Below are 27606 nucleotides of genomic sequence, written 5' to 3' on the forward strand. Positions count from 1 at the left end.
ATATAGTAATTGTTTCCAACTATACCCTTGTATTAAAGAACTACTTCTTCTTAATAGTACTCGACTCTCAAAAAACATCTAATAAAGAAGGGTAACTTAGTAAACTATACCTTTTATTTGTTATTTTTCTTAATAAGCGTGAAACAAGCCAAATGGACACACTTATTTTGAGACGAAAAAAGTAAATTCAAAGTAGTTTTTTCAACATAGGAATTTGTGCCTTTGAGGAATAAGTCTAGCCTTCGTGTTTTGGATGAAGAAGAAAAATAAATCTATGACATTTGTCTTTTTTATTTTTTTTGACTATATTTATGGACAAGATAATATATTGCTAAGATTGTGGGATTACAATAATTTCTGGAACTAAATACACAATGTATTTATCATCTAAATCATGGTTAGATATTTTCTTTGGTCAATTAGACCTAACATGTGACATATGTCCCCAATCCAAGAAAGAAATTGGGGAAAATGGAGAGGAGGCATATCCAACAATGTTATTATAAAGTTACAAAATTAACTAACTTCCCCTCTTCCTTTTTTTTCTAGGTAAAAGAAAGCAGCTAGAAAGAAGACTCTTATTACTTTCATGGAGATTTCTTACAACATAACTATAGCAGCAATTTGTGTTGCAATTTTGCTGTTATATACATGGAGAGTGTTGAATTGGGCATGGTTAAAGCCAAAGAAACTTGAAAAATACTTAAGAAAGAGTGGTCTTAAGGGAAATCCATACAAATTACTCTACGGAGATTCGAAGGAACTCACAAATAAACTCAATGAAGCTAGATCTAAGCCCATCAATTTCTCTGATGATATAGCTCAAAGGCTCATCCCTTTTTTCATCGACTCCATCAACAAAAATGGTATGTTTCTTTTATTCTTCATCTTTAAAAGAATTAATTTTTTTTCTGTTCTTGTATATATACAGTGTAATTTTTCTATAGAGAACGTCCTGATGAATCCCTTTTCGGTACCCTAGCTTCATCCTAGAAGCAGATCCGTGGTAGCTCCGCCCCTGCTCTATAGACTATAGTTGACTGATGCAATTACCTAAGTAATTAGAGCCCTATGAATTCATAGTTGATAATCGGTCTTACTTGTGCTTACTTGTCAGCTGAGATCAAATTTGAGTGTCTATTTATATTATGCCTTCTTTTTTTTATATATATTTTTCCTAATTAAGAACGGATTACTCTCAGGTAAAAGTTCTTTTGTGTGGCTAGGCCCATATCCAATAGTGTTAATCACAGATCCTGAACATGTAAAAGAGATTTTCACAAAGAATTATGTGTATCAAAAGCAAGCTCATCCCAATCCATTTGCCAAGTTATTGGCTATAGGTCTTGCGTTGCTTGAGGAAGACAAATGGGCCAAACACAGAAAAATCATCAATCCTGCTTTCCATGTTGAGAAGTTAAAGGTTATATTCACTTCATATTCTTATTACTACTAAATTTAGCAAATATTGACGAAGTTAAAGGTTATATTCACTTCAATACATGTAGCTCTACTACTGATAACTAGTACTGGTTTTTGAGATTAATTTGTTTTGTACAGCATATGTTGCCAGCGTTTTATCAGTGTTGTAGTGAAATGATAAGCAAATGGGAGGAGATTATTCCAAAGGAAACATCAGTCGAGCTTGATGTATGGCCAGAACTTCAATTAATGACAGGTGAAGTCATTTCTCGAACTGCATTTGGGAGTAGCTATGAGGAAGGGAGAATAGTATTTGAACTTCAGAGAGAACAAGCTGAGTATGTAATAGACATAACTCGTTCAGTTTATATACCAGGAACAAGGTATAACAATTTATTTGTGAAATTTCTACATAATATGGAAAATCACATGTTCATTACTTTCTACTAAAAAGACTTTTCTTGTTTGTTTTTACATTTGTTTTGTTAGGTTCTTGCCTAATAAAAGGAACAAAAGAATGCTGGAAATCGAAAAGCAAGTTCAAACAACGATTAGGCATATCATCGACAAAAGGTTGAGGGAAATGGAAGCAGGAGAGCCTAGTAAAAATGACTTATTAGGCATATTACTTGAATCCAATATGAAAGAAATTGAACAACATGGAAGCAAATATTTCGGAATGACAACAATTGAGTTGATTGAAGAGTGCAAGTTATTCTATTTTGCTGGACAAGAGGCTACTTTAGTGTTGCTCGTGTGGACAATGATTTTGTTGTGCCTACATCCAGAGTGGCAAGTACGTGCCAGAGAGGAGGTTTTGCAGGTCTTCGGAAATGAAAAACCAAATTTTGAAGGACTAAGTCGCCTCAAAATTGTAAGTACTTTCAGAAAGTTCGTTATGTAAGACAATTTAAAATAGCCCAACTTATGCAATACATTTACTTTCCATATATAGGTGACAATGATCTTGCACGAGACGTTAAGGCTATTCCCCCCAGTACCAACATATCGTAGAAGGAACAAGTATGAAGTCAAATTAGGGGAGCTGAGTCTACCAGCTGGAGTGCTACTCTTTATACCCACAGTGTTAATTCATTATGACAAGGAAATATGGGGTGAAGACGCGAAGGAATTCAAACCAGAAAGATTCAGTGAAGGAGTGTCAAAGGCAACAAAAGGACAGGTCTCATTTATTCCATTTGGCTGGGGACCTCGAATTTGCATCGGACAAAACTTTGCAATGATAGAAGCAAAGATGGCAATTGCAATGATACTACAAAAGTTCTCCTTCGAACTCTCTCCGTCTTATACACATGCTCCAGTTGCAATAATTACTACTCAACCACAATATGGTGCTTCTCTGCTTATGCGCAAACTTTGAAATGGATGTTGCTGATAGTTAAGATCAATGGTGTTGTGTTCTCTGTGTTTTAGCTCGAATACTACTAAACTAGTCTGGATATGGCTGAAATCTCTCTTTTCCTATTTCAACGTTGTAGTTTTGAAATGTTATCGTTGTTGTTCACTTTCTTTTTCACTCCTCTTTTGTGGGTGAATTAGTTTAAACTAATTGGTATACTGATCCATTTTTTCTCATGAAGAGTTTATAATATATTGATATAAGCAGTGGCGAATCTAAAGGTAAATAATAGGGCACCGGAACCCGTGGTCTCTTCGTAAAACTAGATATTTTATGTATATATTTTCTAAAATTTGTATATTATTTTATTCTGGCATCCGTACTATTTGGTCCACATGGTTAAATGTTAATTAAGCTTTTAACCTTGAGGATGAAGAACCAATTCTCACTTTACACATTTTTCTTGGTGCATCCATGTTCGAATTAATTCCCACTTAATACATTTTTCTGGGTGCACCATGTTTGAAAAATCCTAGATTCGTCTCTGGATATAAGTCAAGCCTTAAACTATATAACAGGTAGTTTTAAATGTTATCTTTTTCTGAAGCATTCTATGTATACTCGCAATCCCAAATTGTTAGATATCAACATCGACAGTGATGCATCATCAATTTTATAACAAATTTTCAAGGACTTAATGAAAATATCGATATTCAGGTGATTGCAATCAATTGAATCAATCCATTGAAATCAACATCTATATTGATAATCACCCCTTCCATGGAATAATCCACAAACCAATTGTTTGTATCCCATTCTCTGCTATAATGAATCAAAACAAGCAAAGAACTACACCGTTGCTTTAGAATTCAAAACAAAACATAGTAATTGTTTCCAATTACACCGTTGCACTAAAAAAATACTTCTTAATAGTACTCGACTCTCAAGAAACATCTAATAAATATAGGTAACTTAGTACACTATATCTTTTATTTGTTATTTTATAATAAGGGTGAAATGAGCTAAACCGGCACATTTATTTTGATATAGAGAGAGTATATCCGAAGTAAATTTTTCAACATAAGAATTTGAGCCTTTGAGGAGGTCTAGCCTTCGTGTTTTGGATGAAGAAGAACAAATAAATCTATGAAAAAGTAGGAGTGTCAATTACAGGCCATATAAGGTGAAATGCATCCATTTAATCTATATTTACTTAAATGGATTACACATATTTTCTTTTTTAAAAAAAAAAAGAACACTAGGGGGTGGAGGTGGAGATGGAGGTTGGGGGAGAGTGGAGTTGTGGGGGAGGGGAGACGAAAAAAAATCAACTTTTTTTATGAATTCTTTTGAAAAAAAATTGGGGGTGGGGTGGGGGTGGAGTGGAGGCAGGGGTGAAATTTTTTTAACTTTTTTTTTTTTTTTAATTATTTTGATTTTTGAAAAAAATTGGGGGTGGGATGGGGGTAGGGGTCCAGGTGGAGGTAAGGTGGGGGTGGAGGGGTGAAAAGAATTTAACTTCTTTTTTTTTTGAAAATTTTTATTTCTTAAAAAAAAATAAAAAATGGGATGGAGTGGGGGTATGGTGGAGGTGGAGGGTGTGAAATAAAATTAGCTTTTTTTTTCTTTTAAAAAGTTTGGAGGCAGTGGTGGGGTGGGGATAGGGGGGACAGGTAGGGTGGGTAATTATTATTTTTTGGATATCTATTTATGAAAAAAAAAGAAGGAGAAAATTTCAAAAATAGCAAAGATAATAGACATAATAAGGTTTTATAACTATAGTTTGGTAATTGCGCTCCATAGCTATAGTTTCGTTTGCGATGGAGGTTGTGGTTTATATGTTTTGCTTGAAAATTTACAAAAAAGGTAAGTATATACAAATGGAGGTTGTGGTTTGTATATTTCGCTTGTAAAAATACAAATAGGGTAATTTATTATGAATTTTTCATAAATCGTATACAAATAACTAGGGTAAGCATATAAAAATTCTAAATTTATACAATTAGGAATCGAATTATACAAATTCTGAATTTATACAATTAGGGACCGAATTATACAAATTATAGATTTATACAATTAGGAAACCAAATAGCAAAATTTCGTGAAACTGTAGTTACAAATTAAAAATAATTGAAACTATAGCTATATTACATAATATACTTTAGATGTTTGCCATTTCGCGTAATTTTTCCAAAAAAATTGGGGGTGGTGGGGCGGGGATCGGATGGGTGTACGGGGTAGAAAAAAATAAATTTCTTTTTTGTATGAAAGAATATTTTTTTGAATAAAAATAATAATTTAGGAGTGGTTTGGGGGTGGTAGGGTTGGGTATTAATAATTTAATTTTGATTTAATGTTTTTTGACTTAAGGAAATTAAAGTGGGTTAGAAGCATTTTGCCCAAATCATATTTGACCAAATTCATAGTTATTCATATTTTTATATGGATCGATTATAATCCAATAAATTTTGACTCAATCCATCCAAATCCAATTCAATCCAATCATTTGTCTTCCCATAAGCGAAGGGTATTTATAAGTTTTTTTCCCACAACGGGAATGGAAAAAAAAACCATAGGCAAAGGTATTTATTTATTCTTACTATATTTATGGACAATAATTTTTAAAACTAAAAAAGTAATTAAAAATAAGAAACTCCAATAATTAAAAGTAAATTGATCTATATATAGGGGAGATATTTAAAACTCAAATTAGCCATTGAATAAAAAAAGTCAAAAAAAAAATCATTTGTAAGAAATATCAAATATACCATGAACTTTGCTAGAAAAATCATATATAGCTCTACATGAATTTTGTGTCCTGCAAGGCAATTTTGTTTCCTATGTGGCATCATACGGTTATTATGTGATGTAGTAGGTGTGTCTACTTGCTCAATTTTATTACAAGTTTAAGTGTTTATTTATTAACATCCAAAATTGAAGGGCGTAAAATATCAGCTAAAGTCGAGTTAAGTAAAATGTTTATGTGTTATGCCTTTTATTTTTACTATATTTATGGACAAAATATTAATATTTTGCTAAAATTGTGAGATTACAATAATATTTGGAACTAAATATATAATGTATTTATTATCTGAACCTTAGCCATTAAGTCAGGGACTTTCTTTGGTTAATTAAATCTTAGCCATTAAGTCTCTAATTAATATATGTCATGTCTCCCCAATCCAAGCAAAAACTTGAGAAAAATAGAGTAGCCGAATCCAAAAAATTACAAGGTTATAAAATTAGCAAACTTCCCCTCTTTTTCTATGTAAAAGGAAGAAGCCTTTTATTAATTTCATGGAGATTTCTTACAACACAACTGTAACAGCAATTAGTGTTGCAATTTTGCTGGTATATACATGGAAAGTGTTGAATTGGGCATGGTTTAGGCCATAGAAACTTGAAAATTACTTAAGAAAAAGTGGTCTTCAGGGAAATAAATACAAATTACTTTATGGAGATTTGAAGGAACTCACAAATAAACTCAATGAAGCCAAATCCAAGCCCATCAATTTCTCTGGTGATGTACCTCAAAGGCTCATTCCTTTTTTCTGTGACTCCATCAATAAAAATGGTAATTTTTTTTCTATTCTTGTATATATGCAGTGTAATTTATTTTTTTTATAAAGAGGATTGATGAATCCCTTTTTGGTACCCTAGCTACATCCATGAGTTGAGAGCGGCCGTGAACTCGCTCCAAGATTTGAAATTTATGAATTTTAATGGGGACTTCAAGTTAATATTTAACTGGATACACAGTCAAATATGTTTCGTGGTTGCTCCGCCCCTGCTCTCAAGTCAAGACTATAGTTGACTGATGCAATTACCTAAGCAATTGGAGACTATAATCAGTCATTTAGTCTTACTTGCCTAGGTTAACATGTCTACATTTGCACTCTCAATTTTAGAGTGCATACTTGTCAGTTGAGATCAAATTTGAGTGTCTGTTTATGTATTATGCTGCTTTTTTTGCTAATCGAAAATGGAATATTACTCTCAGGTAAAAGTTCTTTTGTGTGGCTAGGCCCATATCCAGTAGTGTTGATCACAGAACCTGAACATGTAAAGGAGATTTTGACAAAGAATTATGTGTACCAAAAGCAAATTCATCCCAATCCATTCTCCAAGATATTGGCTCTAGGTCTTTCGAAGCTTGAGGAAGACAAATGGGCCAAACACCGAAAAATCATCAGTCCTGCTTTCCAAGTTGAGAAGTTAAAGGTTATATTATTCACTTCATATTCTTATTATTAATAAATTTAGCAAACATTGGTAAATTTTCATGCCTAGGACTTAAGATAGCATATTGAAATGTCTTAACATTATGAAGTTGTCCGTTTATATCCACGCGTGTAGTAACAAACAATGTCAAGGGGATTTAAAACAATGGAAGCATACCATACCTGAGATTTGAACCTGAAATCTATAGAAACTTTTGAACCACCTTTAATGACTACACTATCTTATATCTAAATGCCCCCAAAACAGTTGTTTTTACCCTATTCCCACTGTTAATTTCCCAAAGAAGGGGTTTGAATTGAAGCCCCTTCAATACATGTATCTCTGCTACTAATAACCAGTACTACTTTAACCGATTAATTTGTTTTGTACAGCATATGTTGCCAGCTTTTTATCAGAGTTGTAGTGAAATGATAAGCAAATGGGAGGAGATTATTCCAAACGAAACATCATTCGAGCTTGATGTATGGCCAGACTTTCAATTAATGACCAGTGAAGTCATTTCTCGAACTGCATTTGGGAGTAGCTACGAAGAAGGGAGAATAGTATTTGAACTTCAGAGAGAACAAGCTGAGCATGTAACGGACATAAGTCGTACAGTTTATATACCAGGAACAAGGTATAACAATTTATTTGTGAAATTTCTACATAATATCGAAAATCACATGTTCATTACTTTCTACTAAAACAAGTTTTCTTGTTTGCATTTAAATTTGTTTTGTTAGGTTCTTGCCTACTAAAAGGAACAAAAGAATGCTGGAAATCAAAAAGCAAGTCCAAACAACGATTAGGCGTATAATCGACAAAAGATTGATGGCAATGGAAGCAGGGGACCCTAGTAAAAATGACTTATTAGGCATATTACTTGAATCCAATATGAAAGAAATTGAACAACATGGAAGCAAAGATTTCGGAATGACAACAATTGAAGTGATTGAAGAATGCAAGTTATTCTACTTTGCTGGACAAGAGACCACTTCAGTGTTGCTCGTCTGGACAATGATTTTGTTGTGCCTACATCCAGAGTGGCAAGCCCGTGCCAGAGAGGAGGTTTTGCAGGTCATCGGAAATGAAAAAACAAATTTTGAAGGACTAAGTCGCCTCAAAATTGTAAGTACTTTCCACTAGTTTGTTATGTAAGACAACTTAAAATAGCCCAAGATCTCTGCATAGATCAAATTTCGAAGATGAATAGCACTATTAAATTGTCTTGCCCATCATTAATGCCAAATTGATCCAACTGATATCAGATAGACCGCATTTCTATCGTCCTATTTCAGTCTCAGAGGGGTAATAATTACTCGTTGACTAAATATCTCAGAAAGGCATGGCATCTAACTTTTGTAAGAAGTGAACAAATTCTACTTCCAACTTATGCAATACATTTTTCTTTCCATATATAGGTGACAATGATCTTGTACGAGACGTTAAGGCTATTCCCCCCAGTACCAACATATCGTAGAAGGAACAAAGATGAAGTCAAATTAGGGGAGCTGAGTCTACCAGCTGGAGTGCTACTCTTTATACCCACAGTATTAATTCATTATGACAAAGAATTATGGGGTGAAGACGCGAAGGAATTCAAACCAGAAAGGTTCAGTGAAGGACTGTTAAAGGCAACCAAAGGACACCTCTCGTTTATTCCATTTTCCGGTGGACCTCGAGTTTGCATCGGACAAAACTTTGCAATGATGGAAGCAAAAATGGCAATAGCAATGATACTACAAAAGTTCTCCTTCGAACTCTCTCCGTCTTATACACATGCTCTAGTTGCATCATTTGCTCTTCGTCCACAGTATGGTGCTCCTCTCGTTATGCGCAAACTTTGAAATGGATGTTGCTCATATTTAAGATCAATGGTATTGTGTTCTCCGTGTTTCAGCTCGAATACTACTAAACTAGTCGGGTTATTGCTGAAATAACTTTTTTCCTATTGTAACATCCGACAATTTAAAAATGAATATGAAGAAGCTTGAAATTTGGAAATAGTCTTTTTTTTGAAAAAAAAATTTAAAATCTGGAAATTTGGCAGTCCAGAATCTGGAAAATTTGGCTAAGTTCAAAAATTTGGAAATTTGGCTAAGTGTGGAAATCAGTGAGTTTTTGGCCAACTTTGAGCAGTCATAACTCCTAGCTCAGGATGAGTTAGGAGTAGTTCCAGTTATGGTTTCGAATCTTGTGGAACGATCTTTCCAACGCCACTGAGTTTGCTCAATTCCGAGTTCGTATGAGCGAGTTATGATCTTTGAAAGTTGGGCAGTTGGCAGGGATTCCGTTCCGGAAATTTAAGGGCGTTTTGGTCTTTTCACAAATCATTTCTTTTGAGCTTATATTGTTGTATTAGGCTGATATTTGGATCATTCTGTCCCATTTTGAAAGAGAAAGAGTTAGGGTTCAAGAGAAGAAGAAGAGAAGAAGGAGAAGAAGAAGAGAAGAAAGAGGAGATCAACAAGATTGGTCAAGATCATTGTGGATTTTCGTCGGGGGTGATCCCTATCAAGGTATGTGAGTCTTTAGTGTGGGTTTATCCTTTCCCCCCACATACCAAGCTCGTTTTTATGATTTGAGAAGAGATTGGATTTGTTGTTGAAGTTGTTGAAGTTGTTAGTTGTTGTTGATGTTGTTAGTTGTGTTGTTGAAGTTATTGTTGGTTGTGGGACAGGATTGGGCTGTGTATTTGAGTTGTGATCTATTGTATGTTGAGAGATTGATGATCCTTAGTGTTGGTTGGTTCATACCCCCACACACCAACTCGTTTTTAATTCCAAGAGAAGATTTATTGGTTGTTGAAGTTGTAGTGGTGTTGTGTTGAAGTTCTTGCTGATTTAGTACAGATTTCTGGCTGTGATTTTTGAGTTGAATCTATTGTATAATAAGGGTCTTTATGGTTCTAAGTGTTGCTGCTGAAACCTTGAGGTTGAGAGGGTTTAGAATTGGAAAGAAACAAGGGGAAAAAGTCGAATTTTTGGGGAAAAAGGGGCTGGGCTGTTGCACCTCTCCTAGTGCCAAGGACACCAATCCTTCCCTTTCATTCACCATTTCTTTTTTCATACATGTTCCTAGGTATTATACCTATGTTTCCTAGTTGTTTCCAACACTCCAAGGTACTTCCAAAAGTCAAGTAAAACTACAAGTCAAGTGAAGTTAGTTTCCAAGTCAAGTGAAGTTAGTTTCCAATTCAAGTGAAGTTAGTTTCCAAGTCAAGTGAAGTCAAGCTTAGAAGTAAGTAAGTCAAAGCAAGTCTTTAAGGTTTTCCAAGAGTCTTCATTGAGCGTTTTAACTTCATTCTAAGGCTCAAGTTCCAAGTTAAGTATTGAGTTTCAAGTCAAGTCAAAAGTTAAGAGTTTCATGTTAAGTTAGAGTTTCACATCAAGCCAAGAGTTCAAGTAAAGTAAAGAGTTTAAAGTTGAGTTCTTTTCTCAAAGTTATTAGGGAACTATGTATTCCCAAAGAAGTTTTAAAGAAATGTTTTTACATTTAAACAAGGTTGGAAACTGAGATTTCCAAAAGAGCCTTCGGGCTAGTTTTTGAGTAATTATCTCATATCAGCAGGAAGAAATATGTTTTAAAAACATAAGAGCCAGTACATTTTTGGGAGTAGTATCGAGCACCGAATTGGGGGAGCGTTCAAAGAACCCACAGCCCCCATAGAACCATGTTAGCCACCATGGGTAGAAAAGGATCATACTTTTTAGATGAATCCTTTTCAGATTAGACTAGTGGATCCATTAGGCAGTTCAGGTCTTATACCTTTGGCCGGGTATAAGATGCTCTGGCAGCGTGAGGTCGATCGCTGTATCATCACTATAGCTCTTATGTGATGGTTGTCGGTTAGAGAAGCTCCCACAGCAGTTATTGTATTTTTCATACACAGAGATTATTGTATTTTTATATACATCAGTTCATTGTATTTCTATATACATTTCAGGCTTATTGTATCTTTGTATACACACAGAGTTTATAGCATGTTTTAAACAGTCTTTCTTTATATCGCACTTGTTTTAAATTGCCTTATATTGAAAGAAGTCAGTCAGGTTGAGTTGAGTTGAGACAGGTAAGCTATTCAGTTTCTTCCAGATTTCCTTCTAGCCTCTGTTGCTTAGTTTTCCAGCTTGCATACTCGTACATTCCATGTACTGATGCCAGTTGGCCTGCATCGTTTGATGATGCAGATTCAGGTACCCCGGATCAGCATCCTGCACGTCGTTGATCCAGCTGAGCACTCCAGAGTCAGTGGTGAGCCTCCTTGCATTCCGGAGGACTCAATTATTTTGTGTTCTTAGTTTTTGTTTTATTAGGATGTTGCGGGGTCTGTCCCAACATCCATCTCAGTATTTTAGAGGCTTCATAGACAGACAGTCAGTCAGTTAGTTTTGAGTCTCTCATCTATATATATATGTAAATATTCTATTTTGAGATTCGAGTTGCCTTTATGGCCATATTTTATAAGTTAAGTTGTTTTGTAATATTGCATTGCATTGAGTTATTCTGTTGAGGTTTCCGCTGAGTTAAGAAAGCCAGGCCAAGGGTTCGCTTGGGGCCAGAAATGGTCTCCGGGTGCCGGTTCCGCCCAGGGTGTAGGCTCGGGGCGTGACAAACTTGGTATCAGAGCACAGAGTTCAGGAGTCCTAGGGAGTCTATGAAGCCGTGTCTGTAGAGTCCTAGTTATCGGTGTGAAGCGCGCCACATCTATAATTGGGAGGCTGCAACATTTAGGAAGATTTCTCATTTCTTTCACACTCATTTCATGCGTTAGAGTTGATCTCTAAAAAGTTTCTTTCTAATCCGTGCTTGCGCGTGTTTCAGATAGTCATGCCTCCACGAAGAGTTGGTAGAGGGCGTCTTCCTAGACGTTATGTTGATGAGCAAGAGTTACCCTATGCACCGGGAGTGCAAGATCAAGGGGAAGTTTCTAATGCCGAGTTCAGAGAGGCAATTAGAATGTTGAGTCAAGCTGTAGCAAATCAGATTGGTCAGCAAAGAGGAGCTCGACATGAAGGAGCTGACACTTCAAGGATTCGTGAGTTCTTGGGGATGAATCCTCCGAGTTTCATGGGTTCGAGCACTACTGAGGATCCAGAGGATTTCATTGAGGAGTTGAAGAAGATTTTTGATGTGATGCATGTGGCAGATATTGAGCGGGTTGAACTAGCTGCTTATCAATTGAAGGATGTTGCTAGAACTTGGTTCGACCAGTGGAAAGGGGGCAGAGCTGAGAATGCACCACCTACAAGTTGGGCCGATTTTGAGGAAGCTTTCTTGGGGCATTTCTTTCCTCGAGAATTGAGAGAGGCCAAGGTACGTGAGTTCCTCACACTTAAGCAGGAGTCCTTGAGTGTTCATGAGTACAGTTTGAAGTTCACACAATTATCCCGCTATGCTCCGGAGATGGTTGCGGACATGAGGAATAAAATGAGCTTGTTTGTTGCTGGGTTGTCTCGGTTGTCGAGCAAGGAAGGTAGGGCTGCAATGCTTATCGGGGACATGGACATATCAAGGTTGATGGTTTATGTGCAGCAGGTTGAGGAAGAGAAGCTGAGGGACAGAGAAGAGTTTAGAAATAAGAGAGCTAAGATCGGGAACGAGTCCGGGCAGCAGAGAGGTAATTCAAACCGTTCCTCCTTTCAGCAAAGGCAAAAGGGACCTGCTCCATCATTTGCTAGAGCACCTGCACCCAGATACAGAGGTGAATTTAATGTTCAGAATTCGAAGGACTTCAGGGCTAGACCAGCACAATCTTCGGGTAGTGTGGCGCAAGGGAGTAGTAAGCCTCCTGTTTGCGCCAAATGTGGTAGGAACCACTCAGGTATTTGTCGAGATGGCTCCATTGGTTGTTTCAGGTGTGGTCAGAATGGACATTTCATGCGAGAGTGTCCAAAGAATAGGCAGGGTAATGGAAGCAATAAAGCACAGTCTTCTTCAGTTGTTCCACCAGACAGGACGGCACCTAGAGGAGCTACTTCTAGTGTAGGTGGAGGAGCAAACCGCCTTTATGCTATCACCAGTCGCCATGAGCAAGAGAATTCTCCGAATATTGTCACTGGTATGATCAAAGTCTTTGCTTTTGATGTGTATGCTTTGCTAGACCCAGGAGCGAGTTTATCTTTTGTAACTCCTTATGTTGCAAATCAGTTTGAGGTTTTTCCTGAAAGACTTTGTGAACCCTTTTGTGTTTCTACACCTATTGGGGAGTCTATTCTAGCGGAAAGAGTTTATCGTGATTGTCCTGTTTCTATCAATCACAAGAGCACCATGGTTGATTTGGTTGAGTTAGACATGGTAGATTTTGATGTCATTCTAGGTATGGATTGGCTTCATGCTTGTTATGCATCGATAGATTGTAGAACTCGAGCAGTCAAGTTTCAGTTTCCGAATGAGCCAGTCATAGAGTGGAGTAGCAGTTCAGCAGTGCCTAAGGGTCGTTTTATTTCGTACCTTAAGGCAAGAAAGTTAGTTTCGAAGGGTTGTATCTATCACTTAGTCCGAGTTCATGATTCTAGTGTTGAGATACCTCATTTCCAGTCAGTTCCTATAGTAAGAGAGTTTCCAGAAGTGTTTCCTGATGATCTACTCGAATTCCTCCTGAGAGAGAGATAGATTTCGGCATAGATCTCATTCCAGATACTCGTCCTATCTCTATTCCGCCATATAGAATGGCACCAGTAGAGTTGAAAGAGTTGAAAGAGCAGTTGAAAGATCTCCTAGAAAAGGGTTTCATTCGACCGAGTGTCTCACCTTGGGGTGCTCCGGTTTTGTTTGTGAAGAAGAAAGATGGTTCCCTTAGAATGTGTATAGATTACCGCCAGTTGAACAAGGTTACCATCAAGAACAAGTACCCTCTTCCGAGGATTGATGATCTTTTCGATCAGCTTCAGGGTGCCACTTGTTTTTCAAAGATTGACCTCCGATCCGGCTATCATCAGTTAAGGGTAAGGGAATGTGATATCCCAAAGACAGCTTTCAGAACCAGGTATGGTCATTATGAGTTTTTGGTCATGTCCTTTGGTTTGACTAATGCGCCTGCAGCTTTCATGGATTTGATGAATAGAGTCTTCAAACCTTATTTAGATATGTTTGTTATTGTCTTTATTGATGATATACTAGTCTATTCAAGGAATGAAGAAGATCATGCTAGTCATCTCAGAGAAGTTCTTCAGACTTTGAAAGACAAGGAGTTGTATGCTAAGTTCTCTAAGTGTGAGTTTTGGCTTAAGTCTGTGGCATTCCTAGGCCACATTGTGTCCGGTGATGGAATTAAAGTTGATACTCGGAAAATTGAGGCAGTGCAGAATTGGCCTAGACCCACATCTCCAACTGAAATTAGGAGTTTCTTGGGATTAGCTGGCTATTATAGAAGGTTTGTTGAAGGGTTCTCGACTATTGCATCTCCTTTGACAAAGTTGACTCAGAAGACAGTGAAATTTCAATGGTCTGAAGCTTGTGAGAAAAGCTTTCAAGAATTGAAAAAGAGATTGACTACAGCTCCAGTTTTGACGCTACCAGAAGGTACTCAAGGTTTTGTGGTGTATTGTGATGCATCTAGAGTTGGTTTGGGTTGTGTCTTAATGCAGAATGGCAAGGTTATAGCTTATGCCTCCAGACAGTTAAAGGTTCATGAGAAGAACTACCCAACCCATGACTTAGAGCTAGCTGCTGTAGTATTTGCTTTGAAGATATGGCGTCATTACTTGTATGGTGTGCATGTCGACATATTCACTAATCATAAGAGCCTTCAATATGTGCTTACTCAGAAAGAGCTTAATCTCAGACAGAGGAGGTGGTTAGAGTTACTCAAGGATTATGACCTGAGTATTCTTTACCACCCAGGTAAGGCTAATGTTGTTGCTGATTCTTTGAGCAGGTTGTCTATGGGTAGCACCGCCCATATTGAAGAAGGAAGGAAAGAGTTAGCAAAAGATGTGCACAGACTAGCATGCCTGGGAGTCAGATTTACAGATTCCACAGAAGGAGGAATAGCGGTGACGAGCAGGGCCGAGTCATCATTAATGTCAGAAGTGAAAGAGAAGCAAGATCAAGATCCCATTTTGCTCGAGTTGAAGGAAAATGTTCAAAAGCAAAGAGTATTAGCTTTTGAACAAGGGGGAGATGGTGTTTTGAGATTTCAAGGTAGATTGTGCGTACCTATGGTAGATGGACTCCAAGAGAAGATTATGGATGAAGCTCACAGCTCCAGATATTCTATTCATCCGGGTTCCACCAAGATGTATCGTGATTTGCGTGAAGTTTATTGGTGGAATGGCATGAAGAAGGGCATTGCTGAGTTTGTTGCTAAGTGTCCAAATTGCCAACAAGTGAAAGTTGAACACCAAAGGCCCGGTGGTTTGGCTCAGAGGATAGAACTTCCAGAGTGGAAGTGGGAGATGATCAATATGGATTTCATCACAGGGTTGCCAAGGTCTCGCAGACAACATGATTCTATTTGGGTGATTGTCGACAGAATGACAAAGTCAGCTCATTTTCTACCGGTAAAGACTACCAATACAGCAGAAGATTATGCCAAGTTGTATGTTCAAGAGATAGTGAGACTTCATGGAGTCCCAATCTCCATTATTTCAGATAGAGGTGCACAGTTTACTGCACAGTTCTGGAAATCTTTTCAGAAGGGCTTGGGTTCAAAGGTGAACTTAAGTACTGCCTTTCACCCTCAGACGGATGGGCAAGCAGAGCGCACTATTCAGACCTTAGAGGATATGTTGAGGGCTTGTGTAATCGATTTCAAAGGGAGTTGGGATGATCACCTACCTCTCATTGAGTTTGCCTACAACAACAGTTATCACTCTAGCATCCAGATGGCTCCATATGAAGCTCTTTATGGGAGAAGATGTAGATCTCCTATTGGATGGTTCGAAGTTGGTGAAGCACAGTTGATAGGACCAGATTTAGTTCACCAAGCTATGGAGAAGGTGAAAGTGATTCAAGCGAGATTGAAAACGGCACAGAGTCGTCAGAAATCCTACACTGATGTTAGGAGAAGGGCGTTAGAATTTGAAATAGACGATTGGGTATATTTGAAGGTTTCACCCATGAAAGGAGTTATGAGGTTTGGTAAGAAGGGGAAACTTAGTCCCCGGTATATTGGACCTTACCGCATAGCCAAGAGGATTGGCAATGTTGCTTATGAGTTGGAGTTACCACAGGAACTAGCAGCGGTTCATCCGGTATTTCACATCTCCATGTTGAAGAAGTGCATAGGCGATCCTTCATTGATCCTACCGACTGAAAGTATCAAGATCAAGGATAACTTATCTTATGAGGAGATTCCTGTTCAAATTTTGGATCGTCAAGTTCGTAGGTTGAGAACGAAAGATGTAGCCTCAGTTAAGGTCCTATGGAGGAACCAATTTGTTGAGGAAGCAACTTGGGAAGCCGAAGAAGACATGAAGAAGAGATATCCATATCTCTTTGAATCCGCAGATTAAGGTATTAATTTCCTTCTTAGTGCTCTTTAAATTATAATGAGCATGTCGTTATTGTTGTTGCGTTTGCATGGTTGTTTGTTGGGTGTTGAGTTGATGTTACACCCTTAGCTTTGTAAGAGTTACCTCATTCGAGGACGAATGTTCCCAAGGGGGAGATATTGTAACATCCGACAATTTAAAAATGAATATGAAGAAGCTTGAAATTTGGAAATAGTCTTTTTTTTGAAAAAAAATTTAAAATCTGGAAATTTGGCAGTCCAGAATCTGGAAAATTTGGCTAAGTTCAAAAATTTGGAAATTTGGCTAAGTGTGGAAATCAGTGAGTTTTTGGCCAACTTTGAGCAGTCATAACTCCTAGCTCAGGATGAGTTAGGAGTAGTTCCAGTTATGGTTTCGAATCTTGTGGAACGATCTTTCCAACGCCACTGAGTTTGCTCAATTCCGAGTTCGTATGAGCGAGTTATGATCTTTGAAAGTTGGGCAGTTGGCAGGGATTCCGTTCCGGAAATTTAAGGGCGTTTTGGTCTTTTCACAAATCATTTCTTTTGAGCTTATATTGTTGTATTAGGCTGATATTTGGATCATTCTGTCCCATTTTGAAAGAGAAAGAGTTAGGGTTCAAGAGAAGAAGAAGAGAAGAAGGAGAAGAAGAAGAGAAGAAAGAGGAGATCAACAAGATTGGTCAAGATCATTGTGGATTTTCGTCGGGGGTGATCCCTATCAAGGTATGTGAGTCTTTAGTGTGGGTTTATCCTTTCCCCCCACATACCAAGCTCGTTTTTATGATTTGAGAAGAGATTGGATTTGTTGTTGAAGTTGTTGAAGTTGTTAGTTGTTGTTGATGTTGTTAGTTGTGTTGTTGAAGTTATTGTTGGTTGTGGGACAGGATTGGGCTGTGTATTTGAGTTGTGATCTATTGTATGTTGAGAGATTGATGATCCTTAGTGTTGGTTGGTTCATACCCCCACACACCAACTCGTTTTTAATTCCAAGAGAAGATTTATTGGTTGTTGAAGTTGTAGTGGTGTTGTGTTGAAGTTCTTGCTGATTTAGTACAGATTTCTGGCTGTGATTTTTGAGTTGAATCTATTGTATAATAAGGGTCTTTATGGTTCTAAGTGTTGCTGCTGAAACCTTGAGGTTGAGAGGGTTTAGAATTGGAAAGAAACAAGGGGAAAAAGTCGAATTTTTGGGGAAAAAGGGGCTGGGCTGTTGCACCTCTCCTAGTGCCAAGGACACCAATCCTTCCCTTTCATTCACCATTTCTTTTTTCATACATGTTCCTAGGTATTATACCTATGTTTCCTAGTTGTTTCCAACACTCCAAGGTACTTCCAAAAGTCAAGTAAAACTACAAGTCAAGTGAAGTTAGTTTCCAAGTCAAGTGAAGTTAGTTTCCAATTCAAGTGAAGTTAGTTTCCAAGTCAAGTGAAGTCAAGCTTAGAAGTAAGTAAGTCAAAGCAAGTCTTTAAGGTTTTCCAAGAGTCTTCATTGAGCGTTTTAACTTCATTCTAAGGCTCAAGTTCCAAGTTAAGTATTGAGTTTCAAGTCAAGTCAAAAGTTAAGAGTTTCATGTTAAGTTAGAGTTTCACATCAAGCCAAGAGTTCAAGTAAAGTAAAGAGTTTAAAGTTGAGTTCTTTTCTCAAAGTTATTAGGGAACTATGTATTCCCAAAGAAGTTTTAAAGAAATGTTTTTACATTTAAACAAGGTTGGAAACTGAGATTTCCAAAAGAGCCTTCGGGCTAGTTTTTGAGTAATTATCTCATATCAGCAGGAAGAAATATGTTTTAAAAACATAAGAGCCAGTACATTTTTGGGAGTAGTATCGAGCACCGAATTGGGGGAGCGTTCAAAGAACCCACAGCCCCCATAGAACCATGTTAGCCACCATGGGTAGAAAAGGATCATACTTTTTAGATGAATCCTTTTCAGATTAGACTAGTGGATCCATTAGGCAGTTCAGGTCTTATACCTTTGGCCGGGTATAAGATGCTCTGGCAGCGTGAGGTCGATCGCTGTATCATCACTATAGCTCTTATGTGATGGTTGTCGGTTAGAGAAGCTCCCACAGCAGTTATTGTATTTTTCATACACAGAGATTATTGTATTTTTATATACATCAGTTCATTGTATTTCTATATACATTTCAGGCTTATTGTATCTTTGTATACACACAGAGTTTATAGCATGTTTTAAACAGTCTTTCTTTATATCGCACTTGTTTTAAATTGCCTTATATTGAAAGAAGTCAGTCAGGTTGAGTTGAGTTGAGACAGGTAAGCTATTCAGTTTCTTCCAGATTTCCTTCTAGCCTCTGTTGCTTAGTTTTCCAGCTTGCATACTCGTACATTCCATGTACTGATGCCAGTTGGCCTGCATCGTTTGATGATGCAGATTCAGGTACCCCGGATCAGCATCCTGCACGTCGTTGATCCAGCTGAGCACTCCAGAGTCAGTGGTGAGCCTCCTTGCATTCCGGAGGACTCAATTATTTTGTGTTCTTAGTTTTTGTTTTATTAGGATGTTGCGGGGTCTGTCCCAACATCCATCTCAGTATTTTAGAGGCTTCATAGACAGACAGTCAGTCAGTTAGTTTTGAGTCTCTCATCTATATATATATGTAAATATTCTATTTTGAGATTCGAGTTGCCTTTATGGCCATATTTTATAAGTTAAGTTGTTTTGTAATATTGCATTGCATTGAGTTATTCTGTTGAGGTTTCCGCTGAGTTAAGAAAGCCAGGCCAAGGGTTCGCTTGGGGCCAGAAATGGTCTCCGGGTGCCGGTTCCGCCCAGGGTGTAGGCTCGGGGCGTGACACCTATTTCAACATTGCAGTTTTGAATTGTTATCAATGTTCATGTGTTCACTATCTTTTCACATTTCTTCTGTGAGTGAATTAGTTTAAATTGTTACAATGCTCCATCGTGTCTCGTGAAGAGTTTACATCAGTGGTTCCTGTTTATGCAAGTGAAGCCTTTATGTATTGTGCATATAGATTGTTCTCTCTCAGTCCTGCAAGTTTATTTCTACTTATAAGGAGAAAAACTGATTAAATCAGCAAAATTTCATGACTCGCACCCTATATCAAAGCAAGATGTGGGTAAACAGTACGATGAGAAACAACGTCCAAACCTTCTTTTTTTAAAACAATTAAAAATTTCTATTCTTATATATATCAAATAAATGAATGATATGATTTTGATGAAACTTCTTTTTTTGTACCATAAATATTATGTCAGTACTCTCAAAGTTGAAGTAGTTACTTGTCATCTGAGTTCGTGTATGTTAGCACATGGATATTTTGGTAATATGACTTTCGGATGATTTTTTTGTGAAATCTTAATGGAACCCTTTGGAGGGAGTTGGGGGTGCAGTACATACAATCACACCATTATATAGAGTGATTTTTGGGAATTTAGGGGCCAATTTACAGAAATAAGGCGATTTTCTCAGTTTTTCGTGTGCTATCCCACAAATATTTTGGGGATATGGCTTATGAAAGAATTTTTTACGAAATCTTTATGGAACCCTCCGTAGGGAGTTAGGGGAGAAGTACGTACGGTCTCACTATTTTAGAGTGATTTTTGGGCATTTAGGGTCCAATTTAAAGAAAATTTGTTGGTGTTTTTTAAAATGGGGCAGCACAAAAAAATTGAAAATTTCTCTCAATGGATTGAAATGATTTTCAATAGTTTTCAATGATTTTATTAAGCATTGAGGGGCTTTATGTAATGACCCTCCTGGTCATTTCTATATCTTGCCTTCTGTGTGTCGTTTAGAGCGTTCCTATAGCGACCCCAAGTCATTTATGACTTGCTGGGACTGACGGTTCGGTCACCTGGTCGTTCGTTTAGTTATGGGGTGAGTTTTTGTGTTTTGAAGCTTATGAACCTTGAACGATCATTTTCGATCAAAAGTTTGAGAAGACGACCTCAGAATGGAATTCTGACAGTTCCATTAGCTCCGGAATGTCCAATTTAGGCTAGTAGCATAGTTGGATCGAGTATCGAGGCCTTCGATGCGAGTTTGGATCATTAGGCGTTTTAGCCTTTGAAATTTGGCTTAAGGTTGACTTTGGTCAACATTCTTGGAAAACGCGCTCAGATGAAAATTTCGTCAGTGCGGTTAGCTCCGAAATGTCGATTTTGGTCTATAACGACCTTTCGTTCGACTCCCGAAGGCTCCGGACTCATTTCAAGCCCCTTAGTGGATTTTGGTTTAAATGACATTTGGAAGTGGGACCCACTTTTTATCGAAATGACTTCTGATGGAAATTTCGACTGCGCCGTTGAGTCTAGAATATTGAATTTGGTATGGTTGCATATCTCGTTTGCGTACACGGGGTTCTGAACGAGTTCGGAGCACTCCGTCGGAGTTTTAGAATTTTGAAAAAAAAATTGAGCTCGAAATGAGCTAAGACAGCAGCTAAAGCACAACTTTTTACCTCCAACAAAAAGTTAAGTTCGAAATCTAACCACACCAACACGTTCTCCTTGAAAAACCACTCAAGATAGCCCCAAGAATCACCGAAATCAGATCTAAAATGACTGAAATATCAAGTCTCAAAAATTTCCAAAATCAAGTTCACAAAAAGGGTGTGGCAGCAAGTATTTTACGAAAATTACCTCAAACGGGGACCCCAAATCACTATCCAAGCTCACCAACGCGTTGTCCTCGAAAAATCTCACAACTTTGCCTTTTGAATCGCCCAAATCGGTTGAGATATGAGAGAGTTATGAGAGTTTGAAGTTTGGAAATGTTGCTGGTTTTTCTGCAATAAATAGCAGATTGCTGCAAAAAAAAATTCAAAATTCTAAAACTCCGACGGAGTGCTCCGAACTCGTTCAGAACCCCGTGTACGCAAACGAGGTATGCAACCATACCAAATTCAATATTCTAGACTCAACGGCGCAGTCAAAATTTCCATCAGAGGTCATTTCAATAAAAAGTGGGTCCCACTTCCAAATGTCATTTTAACCAAAATCCACTAAGGGGCTTGAAATGAGTCCGGAGCCTTCGGGAGTCGAACGAAAGGTCGTTATAGACCAAAATTGACATTTCGGAGCTAACCGCACTGACAGAATTTTTATCTGAGCGCATTTTCCAAGAATGTTGACCAAAGTCAACCTTAAGCCAAATTTCAAAGGCTAAAACGCCTAATGATCCAAACTCGCATCGAAGGCCTCGATACTCGATCCAACTATGCTACTAGCCTAAATTGGCCATTACGGAGCTGATAAAACCGTCAGAATTCCATTCTGAGGTCGTCTTCTTGAACTTTTGATCGAAAATGATCGTTCAAGGTTCATAAGCTTCAAACACAAAAACTCACCCCATAACTAAACGAACGACCAGGTGACCGAACCGTCAGTCCCAGCAAGTCATAAATGACTTGGGGTCGCTACAGGAACGCTCTAAACGACACACAAAAGACAAGATATAGAAATGACCAGGAGGGTCATTACACTTTAAATAGCCAACATAAAAATATAATCTGCATAATTTGAAATTTAAAACAACCTAAAATATCTCAATAATTCAAACAACCTAACTAAAATTCAAAATTCAAATTCATCTTAAACTAATTAACTTATTTTGCTAAAAACTACTGCAGTAACTAAAAGCAAACTTCAACACTCCTCCTTTGCTTTAGATACTACAATTTAAAAAAATTGCTCTTCCTCAATTTCTGCTTCTACAACTTGTGCTTGAAGATTGTTCTTTAGCTTGCATACTTTTGTAACATGACCGGCTCATTTGCAATTTCCACATATTGCATCAGGTCTCTACCAACAAAAATTTTCCAAGTGTGTTTTTCTTTTGCAGTATTTGCAAAGAGGATAATTACCGTTTTCTTTTCTGTTTTGTGCATAAAAGGCACCATCAGTAACATTATCTTGCCTGAAGGCTCTTCTCTGCTCTTGTGCTTGAAGAGCACTTATTAGTTCTTCAACAGAAATAGTAGAGAGATCTTTAAACTCTGCCAGAGATGAAATTTTAGATTCGAATATCTTTGGAATTGTCACAAGAATTTTTTCTACTATTCTGTCATCTTTGAAATCCTCGCCAAGCAACCTGATTTTATTAACAATAAAAGAAATCTTGTCAAAATACTTAACAATAGTTTCATCCTCTTGCATCCTAAGAGATTCAAAATCTCTTTTCAAATTCAAAATTTGCATTTGTCTGACTCGGTCACTTCCTTGATATTCTTTTTTTAATATTTCCCAAGCTTCTTTTGTCGTCTCACAAGCAATGATTTTAGAAAAAATTGAATCCGTAACTGAATTTTGAATTATAGTTTTGGCTTTGAATTTTTTTATTTCTTCATCCAAATGAGATTTAATTTGAGCAAGGGTAGGATTTGCAGGGAGAGGTTGTAAGGGTACATCTTCCATTACAACTTCTCACAGATCATAGGCTTCAAGATATGATTTCATTTTCACTGACCAAATCTGATAGTTTTCACTAGTGAAAATGTTTGGGGCATTCAAAGAGAGACTGTTCCTTGCCATTATTTTAGTTTAAATTAATTCGAAAAGCCTGTGCGTTGAAAAAATCACCGGTTGAAAAGGTAGCCTTGATGGGTTAAAATGGGTAGCCCTGATGGGTTAAAAAGGTATCCCTTACGAGTTAAAAATGTATGGTAATTGTTTGGAAGATTTTACAGATCCCTTAAGATTAATGAAGCTCTTGATACCACTGTTGGTGTTTTTTAAAAATGGGGCAGCACAAAAAAGATTGAAAATTTCTCTCAATGGATTGAAATGACTTTCAATGATTTTATTAAGTATTGAGGTTTAAATAGCCAACATAAATATATAATCTGCATAATTTGAAATTTAAAACAACCTAAAATATCTCAATAATTCAAACAACCTAACTAAAATTCAAAATTCAAATTCATCTTAAACTAATTAACTTATTTTGCTAAAAACTACTGCAGTAACTAAAAGCAAACTTCAACAAATTTGGTGATTTTCTCTATTTTTCATGTGTGTTAGCCCATGAATATTTTGGCGATGTGACTTTCAGATGAATTTGGTATTATAGTGCTCACCCATGATGGCTTTCCCCAACCAAAGTCAGCTTCATAGCAGGGGAATCTACACAAACTCATTTAACTCTTCAAATCTTCCAAGCAAATTTAAAGAAGGTATGACTTTAATTTTTACTCACTCCGTCCCTAAATAAGTGTTGCTTAGCAAACAAAAAAATATTGTTCCAAAACAAGAATCTCTTTAGAATTCAAAACAAAATATAGTAATGGTTTCCAACTACATCCTTGAATTAAAGAACTACTTCTACTTAATAGTACTCGACTCTTAAAAAAACATCTAATAAATAGGGGTAACTTAGTAAACTATACTATCTTTCATTTGTTATTTTTCTTAATTAGCGTGAAACAAGTCAAATCAACACACTTATTTTGAGACGAAAAAAGTATATTCAAAGTAACTTTTTCAACATAGGAATTTGTGCCTTTGTGTTTTGGATGAAGAAGACAAATAAATCTATTACATTTGTCTTTTTGGAACTAAATGTACAATGTATTTATCATCTAAATCATGCTTAGATATTTTCTTTGGTCAATCAAATTTTAGCCATTAAATCAAACATATGCCACATGTCCACACTCAAAGAAAGAACTTCAGGAAATGGAGAGGAGGCGTATCCAACAATGTTATTAAAAACTTTCAAAATTAGCTAAATTCACCTTTTCTATGTAAAAAAAGAAAGCAGCTAGAAAGAAGACTTATTACTTTATCATGGAGTTTTGTTACAACATAATTATAGCAGCAATTTTGTTAGTAATATGCACTTGGAAAGTGTTGAATTGGGCATGGTTTAGGCCAAAGAAACTTGAGAAATACTTGAGAAAAAGTGGTCTTGAGGGAAATCCATACAAATTACTCTATGGAGATTTGAAGGAACTCACTAAAAGTGTCATTGAAGCCAAATCTAAGCCTATCAATTTCTCTGATGATGTACCTCAAAGGCTCATCCCTTTTTTCTGTGACTCCATCAACAAAAATGGTATGTTTCTCGATTGCTCCGCCCCTGCTTTCAACTCAAGATTATAGTTGACTGATGAATTCAAAGTTGATAATCAGTCTTACTTGCCTATGTTTTCTTGCACCAAATCAGGCCTAGGTTAACATGTCTACATTTGCACTCTCAAAGTTGGAGTGTTGATGTATTATGCATTTTTTTTTTCTAATCGAAAATTGATTACACACAGGAAAAAGTTCTTTTGTGTGGCTGGGCCCATATCCAGTATTGTTGATCACAGATCCTGAACATATAAAGGAGATTTTTACAAATAATTATGTGTACCAAAAGGAAACTCATCCCAATCCATTCTCCAAGTTATTGGCTATAGGTCTTGCGAAGCTTGAGGAAGACAAATGGGCCAAACACCGAAAAATCATCAATCCTGCTTTCCAAGTTGAGAAGTTAAAGGTTATATTCACTTCATATTCTTCTTACTAATTAATTCAGAAAACGTTGGTAAATTTAACAGTATGAAGTTGTCCATTTATTTCCAAATTACAAGTGTGCTGTAACAAATAACTAGTACTGGTTTTTGCGATTAATTTGTTTTGTACAGCATATGTTGCCAGCATTTTATCAGAGTTATAGTGAAATGGTAAGCAAATGGGAGGGGATTATTCCAAAGGAAACATCATTCGTGCTCGATGTATGGCCAGACCTTCAATTAATGACCGCTGAAGTCATTTCTCGAACTGCATTTGGGAGTAGCTATGAAGAAGGGAGAATAGTATTTGAACTACAGAGAGAACAAGCTGAGCATGTAATGGACATAAGTCGTTCAGTTTATATACCAGGAATGAGGTATACCAAATTATTTGTGAAATTTCTACATAATATCGAAAATGAACATGTTCATTACATTCTACAAAAGAGATTTTTCTTGTTTGCATTTAAATTTGTTTTGTTAGGTTCTTGCCTACTAAAAGGAACAAAAGAATGCTGGAAATCAAAAAGCAAGTCCAAACAACGATTAGGCGTATCATCGACAAAAGATTGCGGGCAATGGAAGCAGGGGACCCTAGTAAAAATGACTTATTAGGCATATTACTTGAATCCAATATGAAAGAAATTGAACAACATGGAAGCAAAGATTTCGGAATGACAACAATTGAAGTGATTGAAGAATGCAAGTTATTCTACTTCGCTGGACAAGAGACCACTTCAGTGTTGCTCGTCTGGACAATGATTTTGTTGTGCCTACATCCAGAGTGGCAAGCCCGTGCCAGAGAGGAGGTTTTGCAGGTCATCGGAAATGAAAACCAAAATTTGAAGGACTAAGTCACCTCAAAATTGTAAGTACTTTCCACTAGTTTGTTATGTAAGACAACTGAAAATAGCCGAAGATTACTGCGTAGATCAAATTTCGAAGATGAATAACACTATAAAATAAGTAGCTGTTAAATCGTCTTACCCATCATTAATGCCAAATTGATCCAACTTCTATCAGATAGACCACATTTCTATCGTCCTATTTCAGTCTCAGAGGGGTAATAATTACTCGTTGACTAAATATCTCAGAAAGGCATGACATCTAAATTTTGTAAGAAGTGAACTAATTCTACTTCCAACTTATGCAATACATTTTTCTTTTCATATATAGGTGACAATGATCTTGCACGAGACGTTAAGGCTATTTCCCCCAGTACCTACATATCGTAGAAGGAACAAAGATGAAGTCAAATTAGGGGATCTGAGTCTACCAGTTGGAGTGCTACTCTTTATACCTACAGTATTAATTCATTATGACAAGGAATTATGGGGTGAAGACGCGAAAGAATTCAAACCAGAAAGGTTCAGTGAAGGAGTGTCAAAGGCAACCAAAGGACACTTCTCGTTTATTCCATTTTCCGGGGGACCTCGAGTTTGCATCGGACAAAACTTTGCAATGATAGAAGCAAAAATGGCAATAGCAATGATTCTACAAAAGTTCTCCTTCGAACTCTCTCCGTCTTATACACATGCTCCAGTTGCATCATTTACTATTCGTCCACAGTATGGTGCTCCTCTCCTTATGCGCAAACTTTGAAATAGATGTTGCTCATATTTAAGAAATTGCTCTTTTCCTATTTCAACATTGTGGTATTGAGCTGGGCTGGTCACTTTTGGGCCGACCTTTTGTTCGACTTATTTGCTCTTAATAAAGGGAAAAGAGTCTCATACCTCAACTTTGCGATTCAGAATTGATATACTCTCATTGTAAAAGTGCATATCTGCTTACTGATACACAAATGACCAAGAAATACCCTTTAGGTTTAACATGATTGAAAAAAAAATTAAAATTTATTTTTCGATTGTCAAAAAAAATTTCCCGCTCATTTACCTATAAAATTTAGGGAAAATGCATAAGTACCCCCAACCTATGCCCGAAATCTCAGAAATACACTTATACTATACTAAGGTCCTATTATCCTCCCGAACTTATTTTATAAATAATTTTATACCCCTTTTCGGCCTACGTGGCACTATTTTTTGTGCCCCGCGCGTGTTGACAATTATTTCATTGATAGTGCCACGTAGGCCGAAAAGGGGTAGAAAATTATTTATAAAATAAGTCCGGGAGGGTAATAAGACCTTAGTATAGTATAAGTGTGTCTCTGGGATTTCGGCAATAGGTTGGGGGGTACTTATGCATTTTCCCTTAAATTTATCTTAGATGCCTCAAATTTTTTTATAGATACAAAAAATAGATTATAATATAGCTGCAAAAAAATGATAAGCAAGTATATGTATAAGGTGTCAATTTTCAGCTGAATGCCTCTCAAAGTGAGAGAGTCTTTCCATTATATAGAGAAAATAAAGATTACACATCCCTAAAGATCCGCCGTTCCTATCCCTAAAGATCAGCTATTCTATCTATACAAATCTGCCATTGAATCCCTCTAAATCTGCCTTGCTATCCCTCCAAATCAGCTATTCTATCACAATATTTATTCATATGATTCTACAACAAATGTATATGATCATGCTAATTTATATCACTTACATTAATATATACAATCATTTAGTTGTCTATCATGCTAACATCCCCCCTCAAATTGATGCTGGTGGATCAAGAAGCATCAATTTTCCTACTAGAAACTAATGGCG

At 36.9% G+C, this 27606-nt stretch overlaps 1 protein-coding gene across 7 annotated transcripts in view; it reads left to right on the forward strand.

The window, feature by feature from the left end:
- Positions 1-546: 546 nt before the first annotated feature.
- The window catches only part of LOC125839134 (cytochrome P450 CYP72A219-like), a 47512-nt gene continuing 20452 nt past the window's right edge, over positions 547-27606 (forward strand). The window contains exons 1-4 of one of the 7 annotated variants that reach the window (XM_049518109.1): positions 547-866; positions 1203-1423; positions 1561-1805; positions 7747-8080. In XM_049518109.1, the coding sequence (XP_049374066.1) occupies positions 590-866; positions 1203-1423; positions 1561-1805; positions 7747-8080 (1077 nt within the window). In that variant the 5' untranslated portion in view covers positions 547-589. Of the gene's footprint in view, positions 867-1202; positions 1424-1560; positions 1806-6228; positions 6357-6782; positions 6924-7395; positions 7641-7746; positions 8081-24847; positions 24928-25075; positions 25321-27606 lie in introns of those variants that run through there. The other 6 variants (XM_049518113.1, XM_049518108.1, XM_049518112.1 and 3 more) reach the window with 6 other exon arrangements.

The sequence above is a fragment of the Solanum verrucosum genome, unplaced genomic scaffold (assembly GCF_900185275.1).
Source record: "Solanum verrucosum unplaced genomic scaffold, falcon-dt-bn FXZP01000526.1, whole genome shotgun sequence".
Classification (NCBI taxonomy): domain Eukaryota; kingdom Viridiplantae; phylum Streptophyta; class Magnoliopsida; order Solanales; family Solanaceae; genus Solanum; species Solanum verrucosum.